This window comes from Rhinolophus hipposideros (genome assembly GCF_964194185.1).
Source record: "Rhinolophus hipposideros genome assembly, chromosome: 25".
In the NCBI taxonomy this organism is placed as follows: Eukaryota; Metazoa; Chordata; class Mammalia; order Chiroptera; family Rhinolophidae; genus Rhinolophus; species Rhinolophus hipposideros.
In genome coordinates this window covers 5,214,829-5,227,893 of record NC_138071.1, presented here as the reverse complement: position 1 = coordinate 5,227,893, position 13,065 = coordinate 5,214,829, and the positions used below count along the sequence as shown (strand labels likewise).

The 13,065-nt window shown below is 42.2% G+C and overlaps 1 protein-coding gene across 5 annotated transcripts in view; it reads left to right on the top strand.

Moving 5' to 3' along the window:
* CTTNBP2 (cortactin binding protein 2) overlaps positions 1 to 13,065 on the top strand; it is a 138,036-nt gene that overhangs the window by 105,296 nt on the left and 19,675 nt on the right. For all 5 annotated transcript variants that reach the window (XR_013992612.1, XM_081038785.1, XM_081038786.1 and 2 more), the window contains 2 exons: positions 9,106 to 9,258; positions 9,436 to 9,623. Coding sequence is in view for 4 of the 5 variants with exons in the window: in XM_081038785.1 (XP_080894911.1) it covers positions 9,106 to 9,258; positions 9,436 to 9,623 (341 nt within the window). In the remaining variant the exon portion in view is untranslated. The remainder of the gene's footprint in view (positions 1 to 9,105; positions 9,259 to 9,435; positions 9,624 to 13,065) is intronic.

Here is a 13,065-nt window from a genome sequence, read left to right as displayed (position 1 = left end):
AGCTTTGTGGAGTTAGCAAAACTCTGCCTAGCAACTGTGACACAAACTGAAATGGACCAGACTTTAGTCTCCAAAAGCCTAGAGACAGAGAGCCCTGGGGAGGAGGTGACGGAGGGAGGCAGTTGCAAGATCCAGGAAGGACAATTTGAAAAGCAAATTCACATCTCCCTTTTAGAGGGTACTTCTCGTCTAGAGCCATGGTTTAGCATGACATCTTGTGGCTGGGCCAACAGTTGACCAGACTTAGGAAGAAGGAAATGACCAGTGTTCCTAAATCAAGGAATACAATTGAGAAGCAGGTTTGGGGAGGGACTGAGGATTCCCAAACCTAGAAGCACGTTTTGGGGACAGAAAAATCCTACTATAATCTGAATGTTGCTGTTGTCCCCAGTCAGCCATTGGCCAGATACTAGTGAAAGTTCCAGAAAGCTGTTTTCCTGGAAGATGTCACTAATAATAGGTCATATTTATTAAGCTCTTACTGTGGTAGGTGCTGTTCTACACACCCTGATTTATAACCATGACACACCTGAGACAAGAGGTTAATAAATCCCTGCCCCAAGATTCCACAGATGGGACACAAGGTAGGAGCAGGATTCAGTCCGAGCGTCTGGCTCCTGAACCTGACCTTTACCACTGCCTGTGTCAAAAGGTCTGTTTCCACCTTAGTTATATAACAAAAGCACCCTGTAGTTTTTCACCTTGGCTTGTTTCATCTCAAAGTGAGAAGCTAAAATATTTTGTTCTCTCCCTGTCTGGTAGATTGCACCCACAGACTGAATTTTGCTTAAGCTTAGAGAGCTAAGAAAATGGGAGAGCAGTGAATTAGGTCATGAAGGATGTAAGGTGGATGACGCAGCTTTTCTAAATCTATGGGGAGCATCTTGGTAAAAAGAGCTCCTCCTGCTGATTTCTAAATTTGGCGAGTAGGCACAAGTCTTTTCATCCCTCACACTTGAAACTAGGGTCTCATTGGCAGGCTTGAAAACCTAAATGTCCACCAGTGCCAACAAGCCCCCTTACGGGGTGGACCAGGCTGGATGGCGCTGGGAGGAAGAGGAGGCATGTCTCCACCCAGCTGGGGGCAGCTCTCAGCTCCAGCAGCTTGTTGCTGGCAAAAGTGAAGTTCCGTGTCATGAGGTCTCGTGACTTTAGGAAGAAGCCAGAAATCCAGGTTTTTATGTGAAAATTTAGGTTTTGGTTCTTTCTGTGTTAACTATTTCAGTTTTGAAAGTGCTATGCGGACTGCATAGAGGACCAAGGGCCTGTCATTCATGGGCCCCGCACCCCTGCCCCACAGTCAGTCCAAGGTCATGTCCTGCCAAGTTGGTCTCAGTGTGCCCGGTCTGTCTATCCCACTGGCACCATCTTCCTTTATGCCTCCTTGTCCTGTATCTCATCTACACTCCTGTGAATAGCGGTTCCGCCTCCTGCCTCTCCCTTAACATCCATCACAGGCCCCAGGACCCTGATTAAAAGTTCTCTGTGATTCCTGCCTTGACGTCCCGCCGTTGCCATCCAAGGTCTTCTGTTCTGGGACGTCGATCCACCTGCTTTGCTTGTCTGACCCCTTTTAATTTATTTTTGTATCGAGATATAACATTGTGTATGGTTATGGTGAGAACGTTTAAATTCTACTCTCGTAGCAACTTTCAAGTATATAATAATGTATTGTTAACTTTGTCGCCATGCTAGTAGATCCCCCAAATGCATTCATTTTATAATTGGAATTTGGCCAACATCTCTTCATTTCTCCCACCACCACCCTTCCACCCAGCCCCTGCCAACCACTGTTCCACTCTCTGTTTCTATGAGTTCAGCTTTTTTAGAATTCACAAGTGAAATCATACCGTATTTGCCTTTCTCTACCTGACTTCACTTAGCATAATGCCCTCAAGGTCCATCCATGTTGTCGCAAATGGCAGGATTTCCTTATTTCTTATGGCTGAATAATATTTCATTGTGCTTGTGTGTGTGTGTGTGTGTGTGTGTGTGTGTGACGTTTTCTTTATTCATTTATCTGTTGCTAAACAACTAGGTTGTTTCCACATCTTGGCTATTGTAAAAAATGTTGCAGTGATCATGGAAGTGCAAATAGCTCTTCGAGATAGCGGTTTCCTTTCCTTTAGATATATACCCAGAAGTGGAATTTCTAGTAGTTCTATTTTAAATTTTTTGAGGACTTTCCCTACTGTTTTCTATTTTAGCTGCATCAATTCCCACCAACAGTGCTCAAGGATTCCCTTTTGTCCACATCCTTGCCAACACTTATCTCATGTTTTTCTTTTTTTAATTAAAGTTTATTGGGGTGACAATGGTTAGTAAAGTTACATAGGTTTCGAGTGTACATTCTCTAGTACATTAGCTATATATTACATTGCGTGCTTACCATTCAGAGTTAGTTCTCCTTCCATCACCGTATATTAGATCCTCTTTATCCTCATCTACTACCCCTCTCCCCCTTATCCTCTGGTAACCACTAAACTATTGTCTGTGTATCCGTTTTTGTTTCTTTGTTTGTCTTATTCCTTTGTTGCTTTCAGTTTTACATCCCACATATCAGTGAAATCATATGGATCTTGACTTTTTCTGTCTGACTTCTTTCACTCAGCATAATAATCTCAAGATCCATCCATGTTGGCACCATTTCATCTTTTCTTATGGCAGAATAGTATTTCCGTGGGTATTACCTCTTGTGTTTTTTATGATAGCCATTCTAACAGGTGGTAGGTGATAGCTCGTTGTGATTTTGATTTTGATTTCGCTGAAGATTAGTGATGTCAAGTATCTTTTCACATATTTGTTGACCACTTCTAAGTCTTCTTTGCATTATGTGACTCTTTTTAAAGATGTCTGTGCTCCAGCAGTATATGGTGTTTCTTCCTTACGTGTCCTTTGTGTGTCCACTCTCCATGTCTTTGTTCACGCTGTAGCTTTCATCTACAATTATAGAGTCAATACCCCCCCACACACACACTACAATGACCACATGGCAGGTATTATGCAAAGCACTACAGTACTGATTAAAATAGATGTGGTCTCTGCCCTTCTGGAAATTATGGGGAAAGTCCCTGTGAAAATGCTCTAAGCACACCTCAAATGAAGGCTTTTCTGATCCCTCCGGTGGTGACAGCTCCCTTCAGTGAACAGCGGTGGACTCTGTTTATACCTCCGTGCCCACCTAACTATAGGTCAAGGCAGTGAGGGCATTATTTGGGCTTTTGCCTCGGCCCACACACATGTTGTATTGCGACTTCCTTGAAGGCTAGTAATGTAGCTATTTTTGTACTTCACCTTGCACATTGATTGCCAATGACGATTTGTTGCATAAATGAGTGAATCGCTTGATATGGGAAATTGCATGGGCAAAGGAAAAGGGGGTATATTCAGGTGTCAGCAAGTAGAAGACCTAGCTTGGAGGGGAGACAGGACGAAGTAAGATTAGAGCGTGTAGGAGTTGGTATTGGAGTACTTGGTGATAGGGCATAAAGATAGAGTTAATTGGATTTGAAAATGAAGTATTTTTTTACTTTATTTTTAATTGAGATATAATTGGTAAAGTATATTAATTTCAAGAATACACAATAGTAATTCAATATTTGTGTGTACTGCAAAATGATAGCCATAATAAGTCTAGTTTACATCCATCACCATACATAGTTTAAATTTTTTTGTCTTGTGATGAGGAGCTTTACGGTCTACGTTCTTAGCAACTTTCAAATATACGATACTGCATTATTATCTATAGTCAGTATGCTGTACATTACATGAAAAATGAAGTTTTTGAGCAGTAGACTGAGGCCAAAAAATCTCCTCTAATTACTTTCTTATGTAGGAAATGGTGTGTCATCTCCAACTATAAAAGGATTTTTGTTCTGCATTTGGCTCAGTAATTTATGAGCATCAAGTATCTTCTTTCTCTGTGTAATAACAAGACGAAGACACAAACACGAGTCTCATCAGCTGAGACCTTGAATGCAGGCTCCCAGCTGGCAACCTGAACATGGCTTCATTCCGCTGTCTTCCTTATTCCCCACACTAGTCAGTCCTGAGTTCTGTTCAACCTGCTGCCTGTATCTCATCTCCACCTCCTGCTTTCCATTCCCCGTACCAACTCATTTCTGTCTCAAGAAACTATGGAAGCCTCATCACTAACCCTTCTTATTTGCTCTGGTCTCACTCACCCCCTTCTGGGCCTTCCAAAGGGCTCAGTCTGTAATACAAGTCTGCTCACGATGGATCCCTCTTCTTAGACTCCAGTGTTCCAGAATAAAACTAAAGTTCTCCGATTGTTATGTTAAGAACATCGTGGTCTGGCTTCCGATTGACCTTGCCCTTGCTGCTCTTATCTCCTAAAACTGAAGTGAGCCAAAGGCAAGCTCCATCAGTGGGTTGGTGTCACTTCCTTTGTAGTGCAAAGCGGGGGGTGTTCTTTTGGTCTAGAGGTGGTGGAGAAGTGCCAAGCGTGCAGAGGCAGAGGTCTGGGGGAGGGAAAGAGGACTCCTAGGCGGTTCTACCCAAGCTTTCAGAATACCGAGAGGACAGAATTATCCATCAGTTACTCTCTTGCTTCTTGAAACAAGAAATTCAATTGATCAATTTATATTTCTGCAAGTGAGGAACACATTGAGTCATAAGGTATTCTACGTTTATTCCTGGTTTTGAACCATGTTTTCTCTAAAAAAAGATTTAAACTACTTGGATTGGGCTTGGGTTCGAATGTTGAGTTTTATCGTCCGTTGTGCACAGCACGTATACTGTGGGTGCCAAAAAAATGTATACGCATGACTTGTATTCATCTTTTGTTGTCGGTGTATGTTGAGTATTACAGTTTTAATACAGTTTTTTTTCCTCTCTTAAAATGTGTATACATTTTTTGGTACCCTCTGTATTTATTTGTTCCTCTCTGCATCTCTGCAGAAGAAAGCCATTGAAAAGAGTTACGATGAGTGAATAAAAGAAGTGTAGGAGCAAAAAAATACAAGAAGGAAGAATAGCAGATGTATTATAAATAAGTAGCTTTAAGAATTTAGAATGTAAGTGGAGATTAAAAATGGTGCCAGTGAAGAAAAGAACATAGCAGAAAAGAAGACTTCAAAAAGAATGACAGCACTTACGCTGGCAAGGGTCACTGTGTGCAAACTTTAAAATACCATCTCCCTTCTCATATTGCCTTTCGTGAGACAGTCACGCCACGTACCTCTGCTGTTTGGTTGGGAGGGTATGACCGTGTATTACAGTTGGGTCAAACTTTGCCTCAGTGTTAGGTATGCAGTTAAGTTAGCATGAGAGATACTTTTTAAAATTACATGTGACAATAAGTGGTTTTAAAAAAAACTCCAAAACATAGATTGCTATTCTAAGGTAATATTTTGAATTCCTGAGAGAACTTTCCTTGTTTGAAGTAACGAAGGTGGAATTACTGTAATAATAGGAGGAGAATGTGTTCACGGGAGTCTACGTAATGGAGTTGACCTCGTTGGACCCTGCATTATGTACAGGAGGCTCATTCAAGGTTTGTTTTTCTCCTCTGAACTCTCAGAGCTGTGGCCCTGCAGAGCCTTGTTTTAAGTGGACAGTGGAAAAGGTGGCAGCTGTCTGTCCCCAAGGGGGAGATTTTGGGCTTGGGGTCACTTTAGACTCAGGAGTTCGGATTTAACTATAAATGTGATATGTTGAGTACTTTCAAACCAGTGAGTGTTGCTCTCAGACTCACTGTCCAGAATGTTTAACGCAAGAGTGTACCAACCTGAATTATAGCCCTGAGCCCAGACCAGGGAGTGTCAGACTCCCAGCCTGCAGGAGAGGAGCAGGGCTGACATAGCCTATAAAGTTGGAAGAAAAAAAGACAGAAGTAGATACGTTTCAGAAATAGGGCTTTGAAGTAGCATAAGGTGAAGGGAATCCGAATAGCTGGCTTTCTGGCATCAAGCCTGGAGTCTCCAGCTGTAACCTGTGGTGGGAAGACTCTGTTCATCTCCATAAACCCCGATCAGAGGCTGCTTTTTCCTCTAAATGGGAAACTGGACTGACTTCCTGCTTCTGTGATTGGTTAATATAGACCTGAAACTATGCTGAATAACCTGAATGAGACACATGCTATTTCTCAACTAAAATGAAACTTGCCTTTGGACCAGCTTTTTAAGGATGAACTTAAGTGGTCAGATGGACAAGTAGGTGTTACTGAGAAACTGAGGACATGAGGCTGGCAGTGTTGAAGGCAAAGTTTTTCACCAGGTAAACCCAGCCTATTTGACCCTTGATTGGTACCCCATGGGAGACCAAGATAAACAAAGGCGGTACCCATGAGAGACCAACCCACCTGCTATGAACGGCCCTACCTAGGGCACAGACTGTCCATTAAATGTGGGATTAATTAACTCATCAGCAAAACAGTCCTTGCTTATAGACCCAAAAGAAGGAGTTTGCTGTGTTTCTCCTAGAGACCTGCACTCCTATAAACTCATTTATTTTATCTACAACCTGAGTCCTCCCTGGCTGCTGTCATCCCCGTGTTCCATCACTGCTGGGCATCTCCGAGGGGTACCTGACTCATCAGGCATATCAGGCCTGAGACATAAACTAGCACCCCACCGTGCCCTCTGCCTCCATTCACTGCACTGCCTCTTCTGGTGGCAACTCCAGTTGTCGCTGGTACTTCCTTTCCACGCCCTCTCAGGACAATCACCACTGAGCCTTATTGAGCCTTTTCGCTCTGTGCTTTGGCCCTGGATGAGGCGTCCATTACTTCTTCCTTCACTTCAGCAGTAAAAGCCTATAGGTGTGTTCTCCTGTTTCTTTCCTCTCCAGACAGTTCTTCATATCCAAGCGAAATCTCAAAGTAGGAGGCAAAAACTTGCAGACTTCCCCCGATTCCCACAGCTGGTCATTTGTCCCTCCTGACATGCCATTCTGGGTCTCCCACTTTTCATTCGTGGTTTTAGATCAGCAAGTGTCCTATCTGGCTTCACACAAGATGGCCAGGCCCAGCAGACCCTGGGGATGGCTCCCAGGTGCTGGTACCATGCCGCCTGGGGGAGGACGCAGCCTGCTGGGCAGCCACCCGCAGCTCTGGCTGCCTGAACCCATTCCACTGTGTGATGCCACCCAGGCTCCTAGGCAGCCCTGAGTAGAGCGAGGTCTCAGCTTGGAGATCACCATCAGGCCACTCCTCAGCTCTTCTGGCACTCTGCACTGAGCCCTGCCCAGCCTCTATTCTCTGCCTATGCCATTGCTTAGACCGGGAAAGCCTTCCTCTCACCTGTATCTATTCCAATGCCATTCCTCCTAATGGTCCAGTTTCAAACGCCACCCACCCCCATTAGAGTCAGTCACCTCCAGTATGCAACCGCCTTAGCACAGGACATACAATGAGGGGCACTGGGTACAGGTCCTGCAGAGACATGCTACTGGACGCAGCCGCTTTAGAGCTGCTGCAACTAGCCAGACACTGAACACAAATCAGGGGAAACCTGGAAACCTTCAGTCCTTAGGTAGAGGAAAGCAGATGCATAAAGCATTCATCCTGGTCTGTGTTTAATTTCTGGTCTACTACTTTATCATCGTTGTTTTAACAAGCTGTGCATTTATCATACTTCCATAATAAATGTATTTCTGTTAGAACATTTGAACCCTGAGAAACATAGTATTTTAGTACTTTATCTGCATCACTGTGTTGCAGGGGATCCAGAATACCGAATAAGCTAGTGTAACGGCCCCACAAACACATCTAAATTGACAGGTGCTTGTTACTCTTTCTAGTCTTCTAATTCTTAAAGCTTTGCAGCATCCAGGAAAGCTGTTTCAGTCTCAAGAAATTCATTTCCAATGTTCAAGGAGTTCTTTTGAAAGTGGAAGTGCATTATACCTATAGGGACAGGAAGGAATGGAGTACAATATACCAGCATGAGTATTTGTGAAAGGTGGAATACAATACTTGGCAGAATTACTCAAGTATTTCAAATTGATCTTCTCAAGGATAAATGGGCTAACACTGCGGCTCTTAGAATCTTCTAAACAATTAAAAAGTGATTTTTTAATTAATTCACTGAGATAGTGGAAGTAAAATACTATATACATTTTAACTAAAATGTTAATAACATTTGTGTGCCTCACAGATGTGAGGCACTGTTTCAAGTACAGTAATCTTCCATTTACTTCTCATCTTTCATTTGGGGTTGATACACAATTCAGTTTCCCTCCCTTTAGTGGGAGAAGCACTAAAATAAGACTCAGGGGTCCTAGATTTTAGTCCCTTGTTACCACTGTTCTGAAACCTTAGTCACGTCGTTGAAACCTTACTGAGATCTGTAAAATAAAAGGAGAGGTCAGCTTATCTCACTGAGGTCCTGTCTCTGTCATTTCAGGAATATCTTATTATGCATGTGTAATTTAAAGGTTATTGAAGGGGGTTGGACCTTTGTATTATGAAATATACATCTATAAAATGCGTACTGCCTATATTTATAGATCAATGAATAATTTAAAATAAAATCACCATTTGACCACTGACCGGGCCAAGAAATAGAATATTCGCAGCTTCCAGAATGCCCACGTGCCCCTCTCCCTGTTCAGTAACCCTTCCTTCTGTAGGTAACCATTCGTCTGTCCTCCATGACAATCATCTCTTTGCTTTCTTCATAGTTTTACTACCTATGTATGAATCCCTGAATTATATGCATAGTGTTGCCCGTGTTTGAGCTTTACATGATAAAATCACATTGTACGTAAGCTTTTGAGGTTCGCTTCATAATTTGTTGTTCTGACACTCCTCCGTGTTGTTACTTGTGGTTGTCGTTCACTTTCACACTCACTGAATGCATATACTTCTATTGATTTATCATTCTTTTGGTGGTGGATATCGGGGTCGATTCTGTTGGGATCTGTTACGGAGCTGGTGTTGGATCGTTTTGTGTGTGTGTCTTCACTGGAATACACAGAGAAACACTGTTTGCCAGCATCCTTACACTTACTCCCCAGCAATCTGAGAGCACTCCCATTGTGACACGTTTGTCAGTACTTTGTATCTTCAGACTTTGTAATATTTGCCAATTCATACAGGTTTTTGGAAAAGCGTGAATCACTGAATTTTGTTTCTGACCACAGCATGTCTGATCCCAGTGAAGCAATCTCCTGTGAACAAGAAAATCATCATCATCTTAGAGAATTTGGAAAAATCTTCCTTGTCTGAGTTATTGGGGGACTTTTTGGCACCTCTGGAGAATCGCAGCCCTGAAAGCCCCTGTACTTTTCAAAGAGGTAAAGAGTGGCCAGACAAGACCATGCTAACCAGCAGGCCCCCCGGGATCCTTCTATCCTTCCTGTTCCCCCGAGTCCACGCGACACTTCACGCTCATCTCTCTGACTTATTTTCACTTGGATTTGTCCTGTGTTGTGGCTTGCTGAGCTTGGACTGTTGCTTCTTGTCTGTTTTAGGAAACGGAACGTCGGGATGTTACTACTTTCACGAGCACTGCTTCCTGATGGGCACCGTTGCCAAGGCGTGCCTGCAGGGCGCTGACCTGCTGGTGCAGCAGCATTTCCGCTGGGTGCAGCTGCGGTGGGACGGGGAGCCCATGCAGAGTCTGCTGCCCAGGTTCCTAAGAAGGAGAGCTGTGAATAAGGTAACCACCCGCGGCTGCGGCCTGGTGCTGCGAGCAGGGCTGTGGTGTCCGCAGACCTGGGCCCAGCTCTTCCATTTATTTACTGTGAGGCCTTGGGCAGGGGCAATTTTTGGATATTCAAAGGTTAAATAAGATAACGCATGTAAAACCTATAACAGTGTCTCAACAGACTGTCACTAATGTAAAACCCGTAACAGTTTCTGGACTATAATAAGTTTTTTTAAAAAAAGCAAATATGTTTTACTGTGATGAACTGTTCTTAAAGAGTTTCACCAAGTTCTAAATGCTGTAGGAAGCTAGACAGAAATTTAATCACCCTTCTTAAGGAAGAGCCATTGCTTTCCTGGGGCCTTCAGGACACGAGCCATCCACTTAAGCTCCTTTTAACATATGGCTGTCACCCTGGCTGTAGTAAATATCGAAAAGTCACATGAAAAATTAGAATTCTGTATCTTTTGATGCATTTTTAAGAGTAGCACTAACTTTTATTGATTCTTAAGAATAATAAAATAGATATTCTATATCCTCCCAAGTAAAAACATTAAGGCTGACAAAATCAAGTACATTACTATTTAATTTAATATTCTTAATTTGAACCAGTAGCTGAGTTTGATGGTACACTTGAAGTAGAGTTTGATTTCGCATGATTTTTACATTTAATCCTGCACAACAGGGCCACCATCAGCCCAGTATAGTAGTACCTCAGTTTTCGAACGTCTCTGTTCACAAACATTTCAGTTACAAATGCCATAAATTTTTTGCATCTATGGTATCATTAGATAGTAAAATTCATGCTAAATTTTCAGTTTTGGGAGTTGATTTTAAAGGTCTGGAACGGATTCATCCATTTTGCATTACTTTCTATGGGGACACTGTGCCTCAGTTTTCAAATGTTTCAGAACTCGAACAGTCTTCCAGAATGGATTACGTTGGAAAACCGAGGTATCACTGTATTTTAAGCTGTAAATAACATGACACTCCACTACTAGCCGCTTTACTCAAATGGGCTTTTCCCCTTCGTGTAACCAAAAGGCGTCTGCTCAGCCCCTCCGCGATGTCAGGTCTGGGTCTGGGGCAGTCTCTCCACCTTCCCTCAAGACTGCGGGACATCAGGCATCACACCTTCACAAAAACATATTCGAAAGCGGGAAGCAGGTTCTGCGGGGGATACAGCTTTGGCAGTCTCCTTCTCAGGGAGGAAAGCATCTTTTTCTGAGGCTCCCAGAGCAGAAGCCTTCCTCTTAATGTTTTATGAACTGGAACTGGTTTCACGCCCATCCCTCCACCCCAGACTGTGGCCAGCCCTACCTGTCCAAGGTCAAAGGTCTCCAACTGTAGAGTATGTGAGTGCACATGCGCTTGTGGGTGGGGGGGCAGGGAAGGCAGGTGGAGGGTGGAGTGTGGCTCAGAGTGACTTTGGTACTCACTGAACAGTGCTGGCTCTCCTGTTGAATTAGTATCTGAAAGTTGTAATTTAATCAGAGAAATCTCCTGCCCCAAGCTATGTTAAAGTTAGTCAGGAGGTCATAAATTTATGCTTTTGACCAAAGCATGGCCCTTGTGTGACCTCAGCCAGTAGAAAAAAAGGTGAGGTAAAGACAATCATAGGCCTGTAGCTTTTCAAATTACTAATACTTCCATTAGCTTCGTTATTAATATTTGAATTACTTTGGCAAAAACAAAAAATCACATAAATGATGGCCAGATACCATTTTCTTTTCTTAAAGACTATTTTTTAGAGTAGCTTTAGATTTACAACGAAATTGAAAGGAAGATAGAGATTTCCCGTACCCCCTCTCCCCCACCCAGGCTTAAGCTCCCCCATTATCATTGTCACTCATCAGAGTGGAACATATGTTACAAGAATGAACCGCCATTTATACATTAATCACCCAAAGTCTGTAGTTCACCTAAGAAAGAATAGGGAACGCATCATAGATTTGTGTCATCCTTGCAGAGGAGCCATGCTGGTCTTTGGAAGGTACCAGGCTTATTCTATAGATGGGGCACGATTTCAGGTGAAGTGGACCTCCCCTCTCACATTCTCTCTGGTAAACAAAGTTTGAAAAAGATTGGTTTTACTTATTTGCAAAGGAGCGTTCCAAGCTTGAAGTTCTCCTCTCCATTGTGTTTGGGAATGAGGATGTGGGGTGTGCTGTGAAGAACAGAAAGGGCAGTAAAGGGTAATGCATTTCATTCACCGAGAACCACTTCAAGTGGGTTAACAGAAGGGACTCCTGGGGTACGTGTATGATTGGAATTAATGACCTCTGCAGACGGCAGGAATCTTGCAACTGCAGAACAGAACCAAATCTTTGGGGCACTGAGCAGAGCACTGGCCCTTGATCTTAATTTCTTCTTCCAATCCTTAAAGGGACGTAAGAAAACAGAAGTTTAAGGACAATACCAGGCTTCCTACTAGTATTTTTTAAATATAATTTTATTGGTAGCAAGTAAATATTCAACCACCATTGTAATATATGATCTCATTCTTGCTGGAAAAATATCAGAGAAAGTAAAAGAAATATGATTGTTCTTTTTAAGAGAAGGGAAATATGATAACAGATCCAAAAGCCATGTGTAGTACTGATATTTTAACAGAGCTGCTGGTATCACTGAGACACTCTTTCATTTTTACTTCACCAAATAATATCCCTTCTTGTAGGACATACCGACATTTGCAGATTGTCCCCACTTTAATATCATAATTACTTGGTAAAGCAAAGATTGATGTGAACCTCGTTTCTTATAAATGCAGAGTTAATTGCAATATCTGACTTCTAAATGGTTGAGGGATATTTCTTCTCATGGTAAATAAATGTTTGTCTTTTCTGAACCCTCTGTTCTCCAAAAAGGGACTTCATTTTATAAAATACAATTCTAAAATGAATTGCTGACATCAAACCATGTGTGTTACACAGTATTTAACATTTGCACATTTTAAAATTTGAAAACAAATTTCTTCATGCCGGCGAAGCTCTGTACATTTTGATGAAATTGGCATTTTACCTGAGACCTTCCTTGTAGGAAAATTAAAATTAATACAAGGTGAACATGTCACATGGTGCCATGTACCATCTTATCACCCCCAATATTCAAATATTTAATGTCATTTTTTTTATTTCATTCAAAATCAGTTTATGAACAAGGCCCTGTGAGGTCCACTGTATGCATGTGAACAATGATTTCTTCCAGAACTGATATTTAAGAATTCATCTAAGGTTTCTATTTAGTCTCCTTAGCACTCTGTTGTGTCTGAACCCTTTTTTTTCATGTAACAATCTGCAGACGTGTGCTAACACACGTGCTAGTGTGTTATTATAGCTATTCCTCCTTCACCCCAAGTGATGATAAAATCAGATGCCACCCTATTTTATTTTATAGTTTTAAATGTTTATATGTGTAATTTTGGACTGTTAAAAACGAAAGGGGAAGAAAGCAC